Source organism: Poecile atricapillus, chromosome 1 (assembly GCF_030490865.1).
Source record: "Poecile atricapillus isolate bPoeAtr1 chromosome 1, bPoeAtr1.hap1, whole genome shotgun sequence".
NCBI lineage: Eukaryota > Metazoa > Chordata > Aves > Passeriformes > Paridae > Poecile > Poecile atricapillus.
In genome coordinates this window covers 139,193,559-139,217,249 of record NC_081249.1, presented here as the reverse complement: position 1 = coordinate 139,217,249, position 23,691 = coordinate 139,193,559, and the positions used below count along the sequence as shown (strand labels likewise).

The 23,691-nt window shown below is 36.7% G+C and overlaps 1 protein-coding gene across 2 annotated transcripts in view; it reads left to right on the top strand.

Moving 5' to 3' along the window:
• The window catches only part of LRRC4C (leucine rich repeat containing 4C), a 52,301-nt gene extending 29,414 nt beyond the window's left edge, over positions 1-22,887 (top strand). For both annotated transcript variants that reach the window (XM_058850723.1, XM_058850731.1), the window contains exon 2: positions 20,534-22,887. In XM_058850723.1, coding sequence (XP_058706706.1) covers positions 20,576-22,492 — 1,917 coding nt within the window. In that variant the 5' untranslated portion in view covers positions 20,534-20,575 and the 3' untranslated portion in view covers positions 22,493-22,887. The remainder of the gene's footprint in view (positions 1-20,533) is intronic.
• Positions 22,888-23,691: the final 804 nt, after the last annotated feature.

The window sequence follows — 23,691 nt, the reverse complement described above, 5'->3', positions numbered from 1 at the left end:
GTATGTTTATATATTCACCTCTCAACTAACAACAGAATAGACAGTCAGCTGGGCTAACATCCTTGGCAGGATGAAACAGCACTTGTGAGCGTCATGATTTGTCTGGAACTCCACGCTGCAAATAAGTATCTGAGGAGCTGGTCTCAGCAGCTTAAAGGCATGATTATTCTATGAAATAGAAAATGGCAACGAAGACACTCATCTTCCCATTTCATTACCTCTCCCCAGAAGCAATTCAGTTTCATTTGCATGGCGCAATATTCAGGTTGTTGAATCCTAGTCTCTCAGGACTTTGCCAAAGGACTGGTAATGGTTTCAGATCCACTGCATAAACATCCACTGCATGCTATAATTCTGCACTTTCTCCGCTCCATCATTTTTTCATATTTCTATCTGGAGTGCACGCACTACTAAAAGGGGTGGATGGCACTAAATTAGGGATAGAGGACATCACAACATGGCTCTCTTTCTAGCTTAGAAATAGGTGATCTGTATATTACTTAACTGGACCCAACAGAAGAAGGCTTTTAAACCTCCTGGAAAATTATTATGAACAATGCAAAAACGAGCTGCAAGGAGTAGCTCTGGCTCAGATCCTCAAAATTAGGTGGATACCTTACTCCTACTTTAGGAATTAAAGATTTGATTATCATGAAGCATGCTGGCTTCAGTCCTTTAAATCTCCATGTATTTGTGCTTATCTCTAAATTACTCACAAGAAAATACATATCACTGAGAGAGGACCCAATGTAGCATTTAACAGGCATAAAAAGAATAGAGGTCTTCTAAAAATTGAACAGGACTGGATTTCTTTTCTTCTTAGAACATATGGAGTGTAATGAACCTATTGTGGAAGAAAGTATTTCTCTAATTATTTTACTGGGGCCAGTATTTCCTCCCCAGAACCTAACTAAAATTTTTTCTTTTAGATAGCAGTTGGGGGTAATCTTGTAGGATGGATAAAATTCTCTTGTAAAGTCTGTAGAAATTAAATTCTTTAGATTTTTATCCCCAGGCTCTGCAAAAAGTATTTCCAGGCTTTTGTATAGTTTATTATCATCAAAACCACTGTGTACATTTCATAGTATTGCATAACAGGCTATTGTTCAGTAAGTTCTGTTGGCAGTAGTTTTGGACAAGGGGAGGAGATGAAGTAAAAAAAAAAAAAAATTGAAAAATGAAAATAAAGCAGCCTATTAAGAAGATAAGTTTTCTAATTATTTTTTCTCACAAGTACTATGGTTTTTGCATTATTTGCCTACTTATGACATAACTTATATTAGATGGTCAGAGGACTAATTGGCCATAAATCAATTATTCTATTTCATTTATAATTACAAAAGAGTATTTTTCATGTTTAGTTTGCTGGTGTGCAACCTTTTCAGTTGATTTTTCACACCACATGAGTCAGTGGCACTAATGAGGGAGATATGGTGGTAGTAATTAGCTGAAATGAGCTTCTTGATTTTTTGCCCCCCTGTGATTTCTTTTTATTTATTTATTTATTTTTAATCTGGCCCTTTATTGGGAAAGACTCCATAACTCTGTGATCTTGAGTCAGAAAGCTACTCTGCTGAGTTTCAAGATCAAATCAGCTTTAGCTCAGACAGAGTAATGACCCCAACAGCATCTTTTAGCAGCAGGGTGTAAATTTATAATCCTCAGTATTGCAGCACAAAAGTTCTGCTACATGTACTACAGGAATTACCCCATTAACTGTGGCACAGGACATAGTTTTCTTCAACTAAGAGTTGCAGCTAATGGCAAATGTCACATGCACTACTCAGCGTTACTGTGAATGAAGAAGGGGCGGGGCAAAAAATCCCTACACTGCTTACAAAAGCCAAGTTTTAATTCTGTTTTCCTATAACAGATGTAAGATTGCGAAGAATGATCTTTCAGATACATCAGGTACCTGATACCACATGTAGGCAAGAAAGTATAGGGGGGAAAAATCCCTGAAAGACTGAATTCTTTGGACAAATGCTATTTTTATTTGCATTTTATTGGAGTTCTACCCTGTGAAGTGAATAAGAATATTTTTTTTTTCCTATACCAACATATTGAGTGATACTGTAAAGTATATCACTATTGCACTTTCAAATACATTTTGATCAACTACAGGTCTTAAACTACTGAACAATTTTTGAAGTTCACTCTCTTGACAAAGTCCTTTTGAATTTTCCAGATTTTGTAGCCAGCTGCTTTAAGTAAAAGAAAAATAGTAGCTCATATTTGTGAGTAAGAAAGGAATCAGCATCAAAGATTATGACTACTTTTTCTAATACAGTCCTGATAGTTTTATACATTTTTTTTTTCTAACTCAACTGAAGTGCTGTGAGGCCTCACTAAGATCAAACATTCAAAGTAATGGAAGGCTGCTACCTTCTCCAATTTTTAACTCATGTTTAAGAGAAATCTGTAACTTTAAACAGAAAGGTGGTATTTCTGCATATTTCCTAAGAGAATGTGATACTGTTGAGGGGTATGACATTTGCCTGAAGGGACAAGTGGGAAACAACAACATCATAGAAACATTCCAACTTCTCTTTTGAAATCCTCTCAATCACTTCGCTGGTCAATGGCACAGGAGATATCCTTGCGTGAGGTGACTGGGGAAATAGTAATTAGCTTAGTTTCTACAGTTCAAAATAGCTGATTATTTAGTACCAGCTGATGAAAGTGCATCTAAAGTGGATTTAATATGATCGTGAAAACAACATTGTTTACAGTAAAAAAGAAAACTTGAGCTTGCGACTTTTGATTCTGAATTTGTTTGTTACTTTTGCTATAGCTTTTTCAAGTCATAATTCATCAGAAGAGGAGTGAAAATGGAATTTAAATTTAAATACTTATAATCTAAGCCTTTTAATGTCTTCATTCCAGAGGAAAGATTCCCATGCATATCAAAAACTGAATTCCTCATAACCATCATCCACATCTCCTAGGAACCTCCCCTTGTTTATTCCTTGTGACAGAAATCCAATTGTCATTGTAAAGGACAGAGACACAAATTGTTGTAGAAGATCTTTATGACCCTGTTGTTGATTAAGTGGAAACATTTTTGAGAAATAGTGCATTAAATATAATTTATATATGAATATAATGAACTAATTACCAGACAAATATTAAAAAACTAGTTCTTTCTCATTAGCAGTGAACAAAGATCCTTTGTTGTTGCTTTTTTTAAGTGTATGTACTTTGGCCCACAGTTACCTGAACCAGCACTTGGATGAAAATGTTGGATCAGGAGTTTGAGAAACTATTTAAATGAATGCAGCGAGACAGAGCCTGTGCCAGTGAAGCTGCACTGATTTATACAAGCTGTGGATCTGGCCTATGAATTTTATTTTTGACAGTAACCACTATTACAGCACAGTCAGGACTTTCTACAGGCATTTTTCATGACATAGAGCACTGGCTCAGCATCCATAACTGATTTGGTGTTGAATGAAGTGATCGCTATGCACTGAATTGATATTGAAACTTCCCATTGAGAGAACACTCCAGAAATAGCAAAATTCAGCATGTGTTCAGAAAAAAAGGACTTTTTCTCAGGAGCATAAAAAGTCAGGTCATTTTAGTTGTAGTATGAAGTATGGATCTTTGGATTTTATTCATGCTTTTGATGATTGTGCCACTATATAATGGGCAGAGCGACATGGCCAAGGATCATTGGATTGAAAATGGAATTGGTCATTATTCCTTGCAGTCTGCAAGAAAGGTGAAGCAAAGTCCAGTTCAAAATCCTTGAATCAACAGTCTGAAAATCAGAATTTCACGAGGACAGCAGTAGCTCTATACCAGCTTCCAGGTATACTGTCTGCCGTTTTTGCATTGTTCGTATTGTCCAGCAATGACTAATAAAATTATTCCTCTCATGTCCTAGTATGTTCTTACTTTGCCTTTTAGTAAAAATTGGGACATAAAGAATAACATCAAAGAGCAATTGAATGTGGTCCAGTAAGTGCATTTCTCACTCTTAAGTATGGCTTGTTAAATTTCATTTTGAGAAATGAAGCTGTATTTAGTATAAATGTGAGGGATCCTGCTGAGGAAAAAAACACCCAAGACCATTAAAAGAAAAAAATCTTTTCTTTTTGCTGCTCTATAATTTTGAATTTACTTAGCAATTTGTACTACACTTATGGAAAAAAAGAAATTGCTGGCAACTTGGACACAAGACTGTAGGTAAATTAAAATTTAAAAGAAGGATTTAGTGTTCTTTAAGAAGGAGAAACGAATTTTGTCAGTTCTTAGAAGACCCTTAATTAAATTGAAAGGTGCCTTACTATGCTACTTTCATACATTAAGGAGAAATTATTAAGCTGTTTTGCTGACTTCAGTATACTGAACTATTTCTGGGCTGATAAGTGGAGCTGCAGAAAACATTCCCCTCTTTAAACAGCTGTAAAGTATTATGAAAATATTTTAATATAGCTTTGCTCTCTTTTTGTGGTTACCCCATAGAGTGGGCTTTAAATCCTGGTATTTGCCGCTGAGCATTAGTTTGTTACCTGTTTTAAGCATGAAATGTTGCTCAGGGCAGTCTGGGCAGCAGAAAATGAATGTTAGTAGATCCCACCAAATGATGGTAACTCTGAGGAAGAGGTAAGATAATTCATGTCTGTTTCCCAAGTAATCTCTCACACCCTGTCTCACTCATAACAAATACAAAAAGACACTTTCTGGCACATGCTTCTGCAAACACCAATAGAGATTATCAGTGTACTTATCTTACAGGATACAGGGTACCATTCTCTTCTCAGTGGGTACCTAGCTTTGTGACTCTCCTAAAAAGGATCCATTGCATCTGCTGAACAAAATGGAAAGTTGCAAGAAGCGTTTTTGTCAAATTCGTAAAAGCAGATTTTTCTCCCAGTCTAATTCTACAGCAGTGCTCTAGTGCTGTTCTGACAGAAATAACTGTTCTTTAACATGATAGAGGTGACTGAGAAATCCACTCCACTTGGAGTCAAATCCTTTTCCAAATGTGTACTTTCCAAAACACTAGGGAAGTTTACCCTAATTTCTTTATGTCAAATTTGAGCATAGATATATAGCCCACATCTTTGCTTTTGATTTCTGTTGAAGACAGCAGCCTTCAATATTTCTTGATATAACATGGTAAACTATAAAAAACCTATGCTATGGGCTTCTGCAGAAATACTAAGGTTTCAGTGGGAAATAAAGTAACTGTGACAGAGATGATAGACAGATAGATAGATAGATAGATAGATAGATAGATAGATAGATAGATAGATAGACTTTTTTTTCAGTGAAGGATTTAAAACTCACAGGGAAACACCTAGATAAAAGTCATTATATAACTCTAAGCTATTGCCATCTATTAGTCAATGTAAAACCTCTTAAATTCCATGTACACCAGACAGCATTGTAAAGGAGGAGATAAGAACCTCTTTTTCCTTGATGAGAATTATGGTTGCTGTTTTTATTTCATAATTTTGATTGCAACTCTATAATTTATCCCACTAAGGAAGCAAAAGGAGAAAAAGAAATAACTCATTATTCAGAGAAAGGGAAGTTTATTTCTTGAGAGCTAAAACTAGGTCCACTCTTAAGGTATGATTACTATGCTTTCAGCATTCAGCAATCAGAATTCTTTATTACATAGTTAAAATAAAACTGTTCATTTTGTCTTTACCACAGATAGTAATCCATCGCACCATCCTAAGCCTATTTTATAAAAGCTCCATTTTCATAGCAGCTGGCTGTCTGAACCTATTGACATTCATAAACCCATGAAATTATAGAATGGTTTGGGTTTGATGTGATCTTAAAGATCCTCCAAGTCCACCCCCCCCGCCGTGGGCAGAGACATCTTCTACTGGATGAGGTTGCTCAAAGCCCCATCCAGCCTGGTCTTGAAAAATTCCAGGGATTGGGAATCCACAGCTTTTCTGGGAAACCTGTTCCAGTGCCTCACTGGAATAGTGAACAGTAAAGAATTTCTTCCTAATATCTGATCTACATCTGTCTTGTTTCATTTTAAAGGCATTTTCTCGCGTTCTATTACTGCATGCCCTTGTAAAAAGTCCCACTCCAGCTTTCTTGTATGCCCCATTTAGGTATTGGAAGGCTGCTCTAAGGTCTCCCAAGAAAACTTATTTTTCAAGAATGGATAAATATAGTTTAGAGAGTACCAAGGATCACAAACTGGAATAAAAATCATCTGGTTTCATTGACTTGAATGAAACAACTCCAGTTTATCCCATCTGGGGTATTGAACTAAGTTCAGATAATTTCTTAGAATTACAGAGAAAAATGTTGCCTTCAATCTACTGAAAAGGAAAAAAAATTATAAAGACCAGACACAGGAAACTGTTATGTATATCACTTTCTTTTCCCTGTATAATTTTTTTCCATCATCCCCTCCCATCTAGTCATAGCTTAGATTTAGATCTATGGCTGCAGTGTTAGAGAAAATTCTTAAATCTGTGCATGTTCCTTATATCTGATACACAGCAGCTGTCCTGTCTTCCATGAAATCCTTCTGAGATTTAGATCCCAGTTCAGAAATCAGGTCTAGTAAAGGAATCTCTGTGCTTCTACGTGAGGAATGTGAGATAGAACTCCCTGAAATCTTTGCTGGTTCTAGTTTCTGTGATTACATTTTGTCACTTTCTGAGCTTTCTTAAGTATGGAACATATGAACAGCGATATGAATAAAGAAATTAAGGTGCTTTACTGAAGATGCTTGAGCCCAAGTTTTAAAACCATTCTTGCAGATCAAAGGCAGACAATGACAGACAATTACTTGGTAATAGCTGCCATTAGGCATTATTGCACAAGTGGATACATCTAGAAATCGGCAAAGAAATGCATTTGCCTATAGGCAGATAGCAGAATCCACTCTACAGTTAGTTAATCGTGTAATCTTCCAGTCTAAAAAGTCCACTCTGTGATGCAGGTCTGCAAGGCATTGCAGTGTTGGGGATATATACTGTGTGTATCATTGATATTTAAATGCAAATTAACACTTATATTTATCATTGCTTTTAGTAGCTCACAGCCATGTGGAATTGGTGAACACTGAAATACTCTGGTGACAGAGTGCCTGATGATGCCAAAAGTCTTCAGACACTTCACAGGAGGATTGCACTATCCATATCCACTAAAAGTGCTTACATGGGTGCCTGCTAATGACACCTTGGAAATATTTAATGTCCTTTTCTTCATGCGTCTTTCTGGAGTAGGAAGTATACACAAGAATCCTGAATATAATTTTGAGCCAAAGAGACAATGTTTAGACACATTAGCACTTTTGTTCTTCAACTGTATTTTTGATGTGCTCAGGCTAGAGTAACAGAATTCAAAAATTCATAAAGTATTTTCTTGATAGAGAACAAATAAGTGCCTTTTTAAAAATAACATTGAGGTATCTTTAGGTGTATTAGGTATAGCTATGAATGTATAAATGCATAAGTTTGAAAGAAAGCTTCACAGGCTATGTTGTGTTTCATTATTATCTTTAACTATTGGCCAGATCATGTGTTGCCTATACTAACTCTTTGTCTTTCAATGAGCAGTATGAAAAAAATAACCTAAATTCAGTACTTGGCTCTGTATCATTAAAGCTCTCCTTTTCTAGAAGCTATTTGTTACCATAAGGTATGACAGCTGCCTTAAATCAGCTGCATTAATATATTGACATTCTAAAATATTATGTTACTGGGATTTTTATAGCTGATTTATATATATAGGAACTCTTTTTTTAGCTGTCTCAGTTACTATTTTTTCCTTTTATGTTCTTTGACAGTTTTAATTAAATGAAAATTATGTTTCCATCTCCCTGAAAACTATCCTAAAAGAATGTCATCAAAGCCCTAGTGCTTACATCAGCAATAATCTGCAATTGGCACTATATAGGAAATTCTTATTGATATATGGCATGGAGTCCTGACTCCACTGAAATCAAATGCAAAACTCCCTTTGGTTTCTGTAGGAGTAAAATTTTACCTATGATTTTCCTCTCATGGAACTAGTTAAAAATGCAAGTGTGTGGTGAGCTCATGAACATAGAATACTGTATCAGCATTTAAGAGTCTGAACAGCTGAACAAGCAGGCAGCACTGCTGATACTGGGCATTAAAGCCTGTAGGTAGCTTGAAGCAGATATACAGAACCGTGGTAAAAATTATCATCTGCTAAAGTATTATAAGCTAGCTTTCCTGAATCTGATATGAATTTCACATTGGTGGAATAATACTTTGAATTTGGCCAGTGACTTTGACAAGCAGGCTATAAGGAGCCTACGTACAGAAGACATTCTATTAAATAAATGTGTATGCATCAATTTTAAAACCATGTCTATGCAAAAAGTCATCTATTATTTTTCTCTATAAAAATTACTACAGTATAAAGTTCCAGAAAGATAACATCTATTCTATAATTTATGATTCTTGGATTTATAGGTGGTCTGGACACAGAGAATAACTCATATAATTTGCCATATTTTCTCACAAATTCCTTTAAGGCCTTGGATTTTCACCCAGCTGCATTCAAAGCTCTCTTTGTTAATCATGACTTGCTAGGCAGTTCCATATTATCAATTCTTGAATCAGATAATATATTCTGAAAAGATATGCACTATGTCTTGTATACCTCAAGAAAACACATTTTGGGATGGATGATATCGGATTTTGCTGGTGTCATACTCCAGCACATATAGAAACAGAATGCTCCAATATTAAATTACTCCATAATTAATTTAACATTTGCATAAAATTAAAACTGCTTAAAATAAAAGTACATATTTATTTTATTTTGCCATGTTAAATTGGTTGACACTGTTATAAAACTGGACCTAGTCTGTCTCTTTATTCTTGTTTCCAATGTCTGACTAAACTAAGCTAGCTAAAGGGGAAGAATATTTATTCCCTGTTAAGGTAAAATCCAAATGTTGTCTTATATATGCATGCATGACCCTATGATTATGTTTTATACAAAGATATTTGGGATTAAGGAACTAATTATTGGAATCTAGAAATTAAAACTTTAGTAATTAGTCACTTTAGAGTGAAACTGGTTTTGAAACATTATCTTTCAAAAGTTCTGTAATACATGAAACAACATCAGTCCTTTACCAGGTCAGAAACATGTTTGTTAAAGAATTGACACTTGACAGAATATAGCTAATGAAAATGAGATTTGTAAAGTTTTGTATCAGTCTGACCACATGCCAGGGAAGGTCACAGAGCAGATTACCTTGAGTGCCATTGCACAGCATGTACAGGACACCCAGGGGATCAGGGCAGCCAGGATGGGTTTAGGAAAGGCAGGTCTTGCTTCACTAACCTGCTCTCCTTCTGTGACAAGGTGACCTGCCTAGTGGATGTGGGAGGAGCTTTGGATGTTGTCTTCCTGGAATTTAGTAAAGTCTTTGGCACTTTCTTCTGCAGAATTTTCACGGGGAAACTAGCTTCTCATGGTGTGAACAGGTGAACGCTTCACTGGGTAAAAACCTGGCTGGATGGCTGGGCATGGAGAGTGGTGCTGAATGGAATTAAATCCAGTTGGTCTTCCTTTTCCTTCTTCAGCTACTGAGGCCAGTTCCTTGAAGGTGGACTGCTGTTCTTTTTCTAGGGCTTTACATCTCCTTAGTTGGATGGCCCCAAATTATAATGAATGTCACATTTTGCCAATTATACAATCCTATGGTTGAAATTTTCTTTCAGGTTTTATCACTGTAGTAATTTTATCATTATCATTGTTGGAAGGATTGCACTGTGTCTCAAGTGATCCAGACTGATGTCTCTGCTTTGTTCTCTGGGTAGAAGAGACGTCCAATAAGTTTCAAGTAGGAATAGCATTATAAATTGCAGTTTTAAACTCCCAAAGTATTTCTTCAGATTTGCCATCTATAGCATCAACAACTTGCAGCAGATACTTGACAATACATGTATTGCATCTGGCCAGCGTGGGGTGTGAAGGTCATGTTTGCAAAGTGTCTTATATACACACACGCTAAATTTTGGCAACTGATTTAATTCATTGTTGCCTCAGTTTCTTCAGCTGTAAAGGAGAATTTTACCTGTCCTTTTTCCAGAGGCCTTTGTGAGAGTGTGTTTATGTTTGACATCTAATTATGGCAATTCAATGAATGATGGATATACGCCAAAAATTCCCATTGTGTGCAAAGGGTCCTACAGTCAGTACATCCATGCAATTCTCAAAAACAGAACTCTCAGGTCAAAGTTTATTGTTCAGATCCAGGAAAATACTTGTAAGTAGTTGTTATAGCCCCCCTGAGTCACCACATAGTTTCACTCTTAATTTTATTTCACTAGCTGCCTCTTAAATTGAATTGAAACATTTTCCCACTTGCAATATTTAAAGGTGTACAAATGCTGTGTGCAAGAGCACCTGTGACCTGTTCATTGCCCAGCAGTGATAGATCTGGTAATAATGTGCTTGCTATTCTGGCTGTACTGCACTTTGGTAACACCTAGGGTTTAATTGAAATGCACCCTGACATTGGTTTTGTTCATGAAGCATAGAATGGACATAATTACTATGAATCTACTGAGGGATATTATGGCAAAATGTCGTATTACTAATTTTGGCTCCTCACTCTCTTTGGGGGAAAAAAAAAAAATCACAGATTTCAGTAAAAAACAATGTGCTGCAGTTTCATAGAAGTCCTAAAACAAGTAATTTTCCAAAAAATTAACTTCTTATATTTTTCTGTACCTATTTTTTCTCTCAAAACACTATCACAGTAGGATAATTGCATTGCCCCTAACAGTTTCATATTCCTTCATAATTAAATAAACAGCTTGTAAATTGCAGACCACAAAGTGCCTGTGTTCCACTCTTACCTTAAGGGGTTTCCATAGTTACAAGGACAAGAAGTTTAACCATCATTTGCCAGACTCGAGGCTATTTGCAGCCTTAACTTTTTAACTCATGTCTCTTTTTCTCTTTGTTGCTTTGTTTATTAACAGAATGAGGGAGTAATTTGGACTCACTTAGCCACTACAAATGCAATGATGCAAAATGGACTCTGGTGCTTTAGTGTGTTGTTAGCTGGGTATGTTTTTCCCAGAAGGTATTTTAAAATAATACATACTAACAATATAGTCTATAGTTATCAAGGTTATGAAATACCTACCAAGCACTTCTCCAACTCAGCATCAAATAATTCAGCACCTAAAAAAGGAAAGCAGGGAAACACCATTCTTGACACATCATCAAGGCACAGAAGTATTTAGGCAGGTATCTATTTTAAATCATACTCCAAAAAATATTGATGCAGGTTTTCCATGGCTGCTTTAATATGATTTCCTTTCATACGTCAGTCTCCTCTGTTTTACATAACACAAAGTGAATTTGGAAAAACTGCAGTTGTTATGGTACAAACTCTGTCTTTTCATGCCACTGAAATGGACAATTCTCGGATTTGCTAATATCAAAGAAATCTTCAAATCTTTTAAAATTAGTTTGGATTTTACCAGTGTATCTCTGTTGCCTGTATAACTGTAGAGAAGTATAGAAAACTGCTACTGCATTACATGTTCTTGAAACTAAAATATTGTTGTCTTCTTGTCTATGTTACCTGCTGAGGTCAAGAGCTCAGCAAGGCTCAGAGGATGATGTGTATGGGTGACAATAATATTCATCATTGGCACATTAGGTAGACAAGTGCAAATATTGTTATTTAGGAAATTAAGTTTTGGACTTTAAAAACTAGATTCCAGTTTTCTAAGGTGAGGATGAAACTTTCTTAAGTGCAATTGTTTTGATTGTTTGTTTTTTTGTTTGTTTGTTTGTTTCCCTTCATCATACTGGCTACATTTATATATGCATTCTTAAGTTGATCTGACATTTCCCACATCTGTTTTCATCATTTGTGGGTAGTGAGAAAATTCTGGAGTAATCAGGGGTAATACCTTGGATTCCATGAGCCTTGCACATTTTCGCCTTTCCATTTTTGAAATGACACAAACTTTAATATTACATATACTCAAAGTTCAATGTATGTATCAATTTGAAATGTTCTAGTACATTTTTGAAAAGGATATTAATTTACAATTTAATGTTTCCATGTATAAAAATTTATAATCCACCAGACCAAAACTAGTTTGAAATAAAGTATCACTGTATTATGTTTAAATAGATGTTGTTAAATCACTGCTAAAACAAACAAACAAAAATACTATAGTATTTAAAAAAATGACCCCAGTATGACAGGACTAAAACTTGCACTGTTTTGGACCAATGCTTTCTAACAGCACATAATATTTTTATTAAAGGTTGGTTTTATGTTAATTTTGTTGTGGTTCTCAGATGCCTTCCTAACATGGATCTGTGATTTTAATTTGATAAAAAATGAAAAAATAATTAACAAAGCATAGTTATAGAAATAGAGCAGTTTTATAATTTCTGACTGAGATATTTCTGCCATAAGAGAGAGAAATCTTGAAGGTGCTTGTATGACTTCCCCTTATATCATAGTTGGCACATGAAGTGCTGTGACAGACTTCTGTAATTAAGAGAATTTTATTATCAGGCTCTTGTAAAATTTCTGTTGTTCAGTTGCCTATTTTCCCCTGCATAAATATCTGTCCAGAAGGAGATATGAGATGAAACAAACAACAAAATGACAGAGAAAATGTATTTTATCAACTGAATTAGTGAAGCAAAATGGAACTTCAGTAACCCAGGGGGATTAGTGATGAGGTAGAAAACCTTTTTACCTTTATGTAATTGGTTTGAATCAAGCCCAAGTCAATACAGAACAAAAGTTACTAATGTCTATATGGGGTCTCGAGAAAATGAACCCAAATTAACTTTGAAAAGGGACTAGCTAAACTACATTACATCCTTTTATGGACACTCTTAATTGAAGTTACAGTGGCCTTGATTCAATTTAGCTTAAATTAAATTCTAAATAAGAATGTCCACACCAAGATTTAATGCAATAGAATTAACCCACTTAAAAGTTAATTCCAATTGAATTTCTAGAATGTTTCTGGGTGCAGTAGAACCAAGCTGTATTGTGGTGGCTTTTATGAAAGAATTTTAGTTCATCATGAATGGTTCATGGATTGCTCCTATTCGTACCACTGTGAATAGTCTGAAGAGAGAAGTTAGGATTGTTTTGTCCTCATCACCCTTGGAGTGACTCCCTGAGGTGACAAAGTCATATAATTCCTCTTTAGAAATCTAAGTTTGTCCTAAAGAATATTCATTACATATCATCTGATGCTTTCTATAATTTTCCTGTGAAATAAGTTTTATTGGGGATACAAACTGCCAATGGTGCTTAAGGGTAAAATCATACTTTTAAATAAAGAGAAATACCAGACTGAGATTCAAATGCTGTGAAGTATCTTAATTTCTAGCTAAAATGCAAATATTTTTGCTTGGACCAATGGGCACTCAAATTCTTATTTTTAAGTGTTTGTATCGTGTTCATTTCTTTTGCCTGATGTTAAAGAGAAAATTTTAAACCTTAGGAAGAAGTGAGAGAGGAAACATGAAATCATGCTGGAAAATGAGGTGGGTGAAATAAAGCTGTTTTCTGTATAACAAAATGAAAGACAAGAAGAAAAAGGCAGACTGGGTCAAACTCACCCTTGATTGAACTCCCCTGAAATCAATGGTGATTCAGGAGGATTGAATGTGTCCAATCACATTTAGGTCTTTCAGCTCAGTGTCTTAGTGATTCAGCTGAGCCCTAAAAGGCTTGCAGGAGAGAACTGGGAAGTATCTGCGGTGCAGCAATATCCGCTCTGCCTCCTACACTTAAATGCTTCAAGGAGCCACAGAACTATGTCCCAAAGCAAAACAGTGAAACATGCAAAGAGGAGAATAATTTGCATTGTGAGTGTTTTGATTTGTCTGGTCTCATGAGTAATCAGTTTGCATTGCAGGGCTGTCTACTAGCCCGCTTTGGCCTCCACTGTATTTAAATAAAAATAAAATAAAAAACAAATAGATAAAAACCGCTGGGCTTTGAAACCTCACAAGTCTTTAGACATAATTGCAATAGCTCCCTTAACTGTTGTTGAGACTTTTAAAGTCCTATAGCAGTGAAAAGGGAAAACTGATTTTTAGGAATGTGGATAAAGTTACCCAGTTCTATAGTCACAGATGTGGGGTTTCATTGTAAACCAATCTGTTTTAAAAAAGCCAAACATCTCTGACAGGAGCCAATCCATGAAGAAATAAAAAATAAGATTAGGAAGAGGAAGATATGAGATCTACTGTAAACTGTTTCATCCTTTTTGCATGATGATGCATTGTAGTTCTCTGTTAAAAGCATAGCATGCGTTCCTTTGACAAAAGCATCCCATGGAAAATGAGAATGGTATCATTGTACTGTGTAGGGGCAGGGAACAGCATGCAAACTGTTTGCACTGCTCTTGAACTGAGAGCTCAAGTCCTTGAGGGTTTAGCCAGGTGGAAAGGTATTTCCTGAGAGGAAAGGGGGGAGGTGAGGTGGGCAGGAGGTTATGGTGAGTGAATCCCTGGCAGTGTGGTTCCATCGGCCCAACCCTGCACAGCCATATGGGGACACACATGTGAGGCTGCTGGAGCATTTGCAGAGCAGATGTTGGCAGAGGATTTCTGACCCCGGTGGAACTCCCTGCCCACAGTTCAGTCTCTGCTCTGGGACGAGGGTTAACCCTCATGTGTTTCAGTGCTTTGTGGAGCTCAAGCATATTGTGTGTGTGTCTCTATGTTGAAATTCCCTTGGCTGCTTCTGCTGGCACTGCTGCCAAAAGGGCATCAGTCTCAGGCCCTTGGAGCATTCAGAGTTCCTGAAAAGACAGTCAAGAGTTACTTCTGCATAAGGTCACCCTGGGATTTGGACCTATTTTTACTGCCATACTCCACGCTCTGTTCCATACAGAAACTATTTTCAATTCTCTCGTGCTGATGCTACCGGAAGAGACTTCCCAGCATAATCAGCTGCCTGATGCACCTAGCTCCTCTTCACGTGTTTGGAAATCTGCTTGCAGCTGTAGAGAGACTTGTTTTCTGAAAAAATGCAGATATCATTGCAAAGGGTTTTTCCCTCAGAAAACCTCTTTAAAAGGGTGTGAGGTACAGCATACATAACTGTGCTATATACAGTGAAACAAAGATGTATTTTCTGAATGCATTCATATATATTTTTCAACTAGAAAAAAATTGAAACACGTTATTTGAATGCTTCTCATCCTGAAATTTTCTGGGACACACTGAGGAAAAGTTTTTCTGGTTTAACAATTATTCATCTGAGACTTAACTGTGATGTATTTGTGATGACATAATTAATTTTACTGTGATAGTTTAATCATCTGGCACTTGATAGTTTCTGTCTATATTTTCAATGCAGTACATATAGCATCACATCTAAATTTTTTTCATGGCAGCTGTACATCATGAACCAAAGTGTGCTAGATAATACTGTATCTTAAACCATATATTTTGATAAAGCCATAGCCTTTGTACTGCACAGCTCTGCTGCTGAGACAGTTATTCAGAGACCCACAGACAAGATAGAAAGCAAAGTATGAGTTGCCAACAGCAACTAAACTGCCAGTGATCCAGCTAAGGGTCACTGGAGCTTGGGGAAATATCTTTGCCACCTGCCATACCTCATTAGGCAGATCTTTGGAAATGGTGTGGAAGTTCTCTTTTATTATCAAAGCCCCCCATTACAGGAAAATCTTTCAGCGATCAGAGGGAGCATAGTCACTTTCTCCTGGTAGTACAGCAAAGGGAGAGCATAGCACGTCAGGCTCAAGACCCAATTACCATAGGAAAAAAAAACCAGGAGATATTGTACTATTACAGTGCCCATAAGGAAAGCATTTCTGTGTACACATTTGGCAAAGTTATGTTTCAATAGGGTAATTACGGCATCCTTCAAGCTGTCCCTAAGGAAAGCCACACTGTGCTTGGCTACAGAGGTGGATTAGCTCTGTCATTCCTTGCTTCCTCTTCTACAGTGGATCTTAAGAGGGCACTGCTTTTAGCTCAGAGGAAAATGTGTAGTACATCGAGAGTAACAAAGACTCAGATAGATATAGAGAGGAAAACGTGCATATAAAATGTCAATTTCAAAAAAAAAAAAGATTTTCTATTTCTGTGCAAATAGAAAACCAAACAAACAACTCTCCATGTATGTCTGGGAATGTCTCCATGACCATAAACGGAATATACATTACTGTGCTAAAAAAGAAAGATGATATATGCTGTAGTAATTAGAGCAGTGCCACAGACAGACTTAAGGCCATGTTTGGAAACACATTTGATAATTGTACTGTGTCTGGGGAACCAACTGTGCAGTAAGGAAATTCTTAACATTTTAAACTAAATTTTTTAGTCTATACAGCAGAGGGCACTCGTGGTATTGAATTGACCATAGAGTTGCTATTTTGGTACTAGAAAAATAAAAAAAAAAAAACTTAGATGATAAAGAGGTGTCAACATAGACTAAAGAAGCTGTTTGATGGTCTGTGTTCCATGTGTGGGTTTGTCAACCTAAACTTTCCTGTGTCTCTAGCATAAATAGGTATTGAATAGCAAATTACTCTAGTACAGAGCTCCAGATGGATCTCTATGTAAAGTCCATTAAAATATTTCCATAACACCCTTCAAGGCTTAAAATTAATTTTCCACTGTGATTTTGTGCTGGTTAATTGTTTTTCCAGGGTATTTCCAAGATATTTATGATTTAAAATTACCCTGATATGAAATACCTGCACCAAGGCCTCCTGAATATTTAAGTTCTGAGCTCTGGAAAACCACCAGTATAAAAGAAATTATCTTTTTACTACATTCTTCCTGCCACTAGGAATCTTACTGCCATATGACAGCCTCATGTAAACCTCATTAGCTGGAAGTGAGGACTAGCAAAGTATTGCCTAGTCTATTTTCTGCTGGTCATGGTCACCTTTTTTGGATCATCAGCTCCCCTGTACTTCAGCACCACCAAGTCCACTTAATGTTGTCTTGTCCTAAAAACTGCATTTTGCTTCTTGTATTGCCAATAAAGAGGGGGAAAAAAATCAAGTAATATAAATAAATCCAAAATTAAATCATATGGTGGCTGCAAAAACTAATATTTGTTCTCACTATCTCCTGGAAAATGTTGCAGAGGGATGGAAATATAGATATTCTGTACTTATATATTAAACAGGATATGGCTTAGACACAGAAAGATCAAACATACCAATACATGTGAAAACATATCTAGAACTTTGTATTCACATATTACAAAATGGTGATCCTGTCTTCAAAATTCTAGACTCAGAGAAGCTATCAATTAGTCAGTAGCCAAACTTGTATTTGAAGTATCCACAGATTTGAATTTTACAGAAAGCTGAGGGTGTCAGATTTCCCTGGAGGTCTTTGATAGATCATTTTACTAAGGCATATGTTTGATTGAGACATCCCTAGCACAGGACTAGGGAGAACAGTAAATGTAAAAGCCACAGGCAATTTTGGCCTTCAGTACAAGGAAAAAGCTGTTCTATGTGAATGATTCATTGTTTCAGTCAATAACCAAAAATAGGAAGGATATAGGGAATTTAGATAAAAGCATTGATTTCAAAAATCTTTTTGCAACTGAGACATGGAAATATTTGGGTTTGGGTTAGACAACATTTACTGATCAGTCTCATAACTGGATAATTTATTTGTTGTAATGATGTACTGTATTCAGATAAAATGGTTCCTTTTTCCCTCATGGAGTGCATGTGTAGTGATGAAAAGGGAAGATTTGCTGGATGAAGATTTAGGTAAAGGAAATGTTGGGAGATACCATCAGGTTCAAGTAATTGGAACAGGAGGAAAGTGCCTTGGGGTGCTTGCAGCATGGCTTGGGATCATCAGCTTTATGGAGGCCAGGAGAGAGCAGCTGAAGGGGCTTGGTGCATACATAGTCTGATGTTGAGGGTGCTTGTTCTCCCATGGCCTTTCTTATTTCTCTGTACCTTTTTCTTCTACAAATGCAGTAGTTTCCATGGTCCTTCAGGGAACCCAGGATGCAGGAGTGAGAGCAGACAGACACAAAAAGAAAGGTAGAGAAGCTATATGGCATCCTAGAAAGCTGGCCTTTAGTAGAGAATTGGTCTGAGAAGATTCCTGTACCTCTGCAAGCCCCACGTGCTGCCTGTGCCTACCTCACTTGTACAGAAGGGTAACTGGCAGCTCTGAATGCAGGCACAGCAGGCTGAGTTCTCATCCCAGTTTCAGTGAAGACAAAAACATTGCACCAGTGTAATGGTAAAATAATTGGTTTGTTGTGTTTCTGTCTGTTTTATTACTTGTTAATGGAATTCAATATTCAGTCCAAGTCCTCAGGGTAAAAGTTTTAGAAGAATTTTGAAAATGAGAAAGGAAAAACAAATTACTGAACAAAAAAAAAAAAAAAAAAAAAAAAAAAAGGTGACAAAAATGCTAATACAATCACATTAACTATCACAGATGATGGTTAATTAGTATTCAGCAGCAAAATTCATGGGTCACAGATCTTGACTAAGGAACTTAAAATTGATATTAGGCTCTAATAGTATTTGTTTGACCACAACTGCAGACTTCTCTTCAAAAATATGTAAGAAGGATGGGAACTATGGCCTTTTCACCTGCTTTTTGAACATACTTTTACTACACTTGGACTTTTGCAAGAGAACTTGAATTTTAGTGATTAGCGTGTTTCTCCATACATCCTGTTCAATACCTCTGAAGAGATAAGTGACCTTGTGAGCCTGCAGTGAAAAGGAAGGTGTGTTGAGCAGCCAGCCCTCATCTAGTCTAGTACCTTGTCCTAAACCCATGAAGCTGATGCTCAGGAGTACCGTTGTTGGCAGAGGGAAGGGATGGAGGGGTGGGAGCAGTAACATCTAACACTACAGCCACGGGGTTCTCCAGAGCCATGGGACAGAACTGTAAGCTGCAGAGAGAGAAGTTGAGTGACTTGCTCAAGGTTGCAAAACACATTAGTTTCATGAATCTTTCATAACAAGAATGATGTTTTATAAATAGCACATACAGGGAGATCAAACATACAGATACAGCCCAGACTTTCTAGTTCCCTTCACAGTTTTTTAGCCATTATATTGGCTTTCTCTGAGTAAATTATTAAAAATGAGATGAGAACACTTTCTGGCTCTAAACCCTTATAACAGGTTTTTTAAAAATGCAGAAATGAATTCTCAAAAACACATTGTCTGAATATATAATTAGAGAAAAAAAGGTCTTTCATTAAATGAATTGTTGTGAGATGAAAGTCAATATATTTTCCTGGTTTGGGTTCTTTTTTCTTTTTTTTTTTAATTTTTTTTGGTTGGTTGGTTTGTTGGTTGGTTTATTGAGTTTTTTTGAGGTTTTTTGAGATTTTGTCTTTTTTTAAGAAAGGTCTCCTTTTTTTACACATAATGAATCAATTTGGAGCCTGGAGTGGAAAACTGTTGCCTTATGGTATTTTGTTTTACTGAATATATATGTACTATCCATCTGGGTGCTCTAGGTTATAAATATGCTTTAAGCTTGCTGTAATTTCTAAGACTTCACTTTTGGCTGATTTATAGAAATTTCATTAATCTCGGCTACAGAGGAATCTTGAACTGAGCAGCAGATTGAAAATGAATTGAATGCTGGGGACTGTGAAAACTGCCACACATGAATCAGTACTGAAGTTCTTAAAATAGTAATGATCATTTGTAGTGTAAAGGTCTTTTTTCCCTTTGCAGTAAGAATTTTTTGTGAGTTTTTTCAAGGTGCCAATGAAACTGCCAGCCCTGCAGCTACAGGGATATTTTTCAGCATTTAAATAAATGGCTATTCTCATTTCTGTGTTCAGTATACATTTGTGGATGAGGTTTTTTTTTGCTTTGGGTGCCAAATAAAAGAATTGAAGAGGACATATCATTAAATTGGATAGAGCATGCTTCTTTATTCTAATTTTTTTTTTTTTTTTATTTTTATAGGCAAGATCTTACCCTGTTATCTGCATGACATTTAGTTTTAGAGAATTACTTCTGGTTAAAGTCTGATTCAGGAATCATGTTTGTATAGACAAAGATTTTTATCCATAACACAGAAGTCTCATTTGCTTTTCACATTATCTGTTGTCTTATCTTGCAATGTGTAAAAAAGGTTAGCACCTTGAATACTCTGATAATTCCTATCTTAGTAGATTCCAATATTACTATGTTCCTATGTTGCAAATTTTTGCCTTTTGAGATGCTTGTCCTTTCTTTCAACTCTCCCCTGAGTTACATTTCTTTTAGGTATTCACTATGGTTGAACTTCTTATCTGCCATCCACCTACATGCATTGTACATTGGAATGTGCAGGAGAACTAATGTATGGCTATTTCTTATCTCACTGCCAGTTGGAGCTGACGTACATATCTGTACAGAAAAATAGTATTAGCAATTCTTTACCTGTTCTCACTATCAAATTTCAAGAAATTGGTAGAGGTGACTGAAAGGACTTGAGGAAGCCTTTGTTGAGAGAACACAATTATTTGAGATTAATGTTCTCCTTTTCCTTTCTTCCTTTCTTTCAGACGATTCAAACTCCAGAAGGACCAACACCAAATAAATTATGAATGTTGAACAAGATGACCTTACATCCACAGCAGATAATGATAGGTCCTAGGTTTAACAGGGCCCTATTTGACCCCCTGCTTGTAGTGCTGTTGGCTCTTCAGCTTCTTGTGGTGGCTGGTTTAGTGAGGGCTCAAACTTGCCCTTCTGTCTGCTCCTGCAGCAACCAGTTCAGTAAAGTGATCTGTGTACGGAAAAATCTTAGAGACGTGCCAGACGGCATCTCCACCAACACCCGGCTACTCAATCTCCATGAGAACCAGATCCAAATCATTAAAGTTAATAGCTTCAAGCATCTGAGGCACCTAGAAATCCTGCAGCTCAGCAGGAATCACATCAGAACAATTGAAATAGGGGCTTTCAATGGTCTGGCCAATCTCAACACTTTGGAACTCTTTGACAATCGTCTGACCACTATCCCAAATGGGGCTTTTGTATACCTGTCAAAACTGAAGGAACTGTGGTTGAGAAACAACCCCATTGAGAGCATCCCTTCTTATGCTTTTAACAGAATCCCTTCTCTCCGGAGGCTGGATTTGGGGGAGTTGAAAAGGCTTTCATACATCTCAGAAGGTGCCTTTGAAGGTCTGTCCAACTTGAGGTATTTGAACCTTGCCATGTGCAATCTTCGAGAAATTCCTAACCTTACTCCACTTGTAAAACTGGATGAGTTAGATCTTTCTGGGAATCACCTGACTGCCATCCGGCCAGGCTCTTTCCAAGGGTTAATGCATCTTCAGAAATTGTGGATGATACAGTCCCAGATTCAAGTGATAGAAAGGAATGCTTTTGATAACCTTCAGTCACTTGTAGAGATCAACCTGGCACACAACAATCTGACACTTCTGCCTCATGACCTGTTCACACCACTCCGCCTGGAAAGGATCCACTTGCATCATAATCCTTGGAACTGCAATTGTGATATCCTTTGGCTCAGCTGGTGGATTAAAGACAAGGCACCCTCGAATACTGCATGCTGTGCACGTTGCCACACGCCTCCCAGTTTAAAAGGAAGGTACATTGGTGAGCTGGACCTGAATTACTTCACATGTTATGCTCCAGTCATAGTGGAGCCACCAGCAGACCTCAACGTCACAGAAGGCATGGCTGCAGAGATGAAATGCCGGGCATCGACCTCCCTGACCTCCGTATCTTGGATTACTCCAAATGGATCTGTAATGACACATGGGGCATACAGAGTTCGGATTGCTGTGCTCAGCGATGGCACATTAAATTTTACAAAGGTAACTGTGCAAGACACGGGTTTGTACACATGCATGGTGAGTAACTCTGTTGGGAATACCACGGCTTCTGCCACGCTGAATGTGACCGCCCTGGATAACCCTGGTTACACGTACTTTTCAACCGTCACGGTAGAGACTGTGGAACCTTCTCAGGATGAGGCACAGACCACAGAGCAGGTTGGGCCCACACCAGTTACCAACTGGGAAACCATTAACATGACAACCTCACTCACTCCACAGAGCACAAGATCAACAGAAAAAACATTCACCATTCCTGTGACGGACACAAACAACGGGATCCCAGGAATAGATGAGGTTATGAAGACTACCAAAATCATAATTGGTTGTTTTGTGGCTATCACTCTTATGGCTGCTGTGATGCTGGTAATTTTCTACAAAATGAGGAAACAGCATCACCGGCAGAACCATCATGCTCCAACACGGACTGTAGAGATCATTAATGTGGATGATGAGCTTACAGGTGACACACCCATAGAGAGTCATTTGCCCATGCCAGCAATAGAGCATGAGCACTTAAATCACTATAACTCTTATAAATCTCCTTTCAACCACACAACAACAGTTAACACAATAAATTCAATACACAGTTCAGTGCATGAACCGTTATTGATCCGAATGAACTCGAAAGACAATGTTCAAGAGACTCAAATCTAAAACATTTATGACATTAAGGGGTGGGGTGGGGGGACAACAAAAGATGGTTTATAAAACAAATGACACAAATGACTGGGCTAAATCTACTGTTTCAAAAGTGTCTTTACAAAGAAAAAGAAATTTATTTATTAAAAATTCTATTGTGATCTAAAGCAGACAAAATTATGTGTATTCCTCAGAACCTGTTTTTGCTGCAGTTATTTACCCTCCTCGTTCCCGTTTTCCTGCCCAACCTACCCTGACTCCCATTTGCCATATTTTCATAGGAGATCTTGATTCCCTAAAAGAACTGATCTAGGAAATTTTGTAAGAATTCTGTTACACTTTGGGAATTTTTATGGTGAATTCTAGTGGTGAGATTCGGTCTATTTTGTCACTTTCTCTTTTTTCTTTTGTTTTCTCATGCCCTTTTTGAAATTATTCAACAGAGAATGGAGTAATAACAGTAACTTTGCAAGTGAGAAAAACAAGTAAACCTTTTTTTCTCCATGTAATGATTTGCTCTGTATTTACCAAAAGCACCATTCTGTGAAAAAAATGGAAAAAAAGTAAAAAAAAACCAAAAATTAATTTACTTGTGAAAGCCTATAAAACCCATGATCTTTTAAGCAATTCTAGAACCAGAATTTGTAGTTCAAACACTAAACTAAGATTATAAATAAAATATTGGTTTTTTTCTGTACTCGGATATAGCTCATTCTTAGTGTGACTTTAAACATCAAAAGTTTGTTAAAAATTCTTATGATAATCTGCTCTGATGGTCCAAAACAATCACTTTAAAGAGAATAATTAAACCATTTTGTATCATTACTGAAGGATATCAAAGTTTTCATTTTAGTTTATGAAAACAACATACTGACAAACAAGGCTGTTTGATTTCTAATGCAAGATTGAGATCATTCCTTCTAATGGTGTTTCCAATTATCTCTATTATATCACAAGATGCTTTTCACAATGCCAGAAAAGTTTTGCAATGAGCTTCAGTTGTCACTGAATTTATTAGACAAAACTGAAAACTTTTTTTTCTTTTTTTATTATTTATAACTGGCAATAAGAAAATTCATCTTTATATCAAAGCTAGTGGTTTCCATTTAAGTTGTTCTGGGACTTCTAGGCACAAATATGAAAGAAGCTTAGCCATAATAATACCTGTAATAAGAGCTGTATCCCTATGTGCAAAATCAAATCAAAATGCTGTT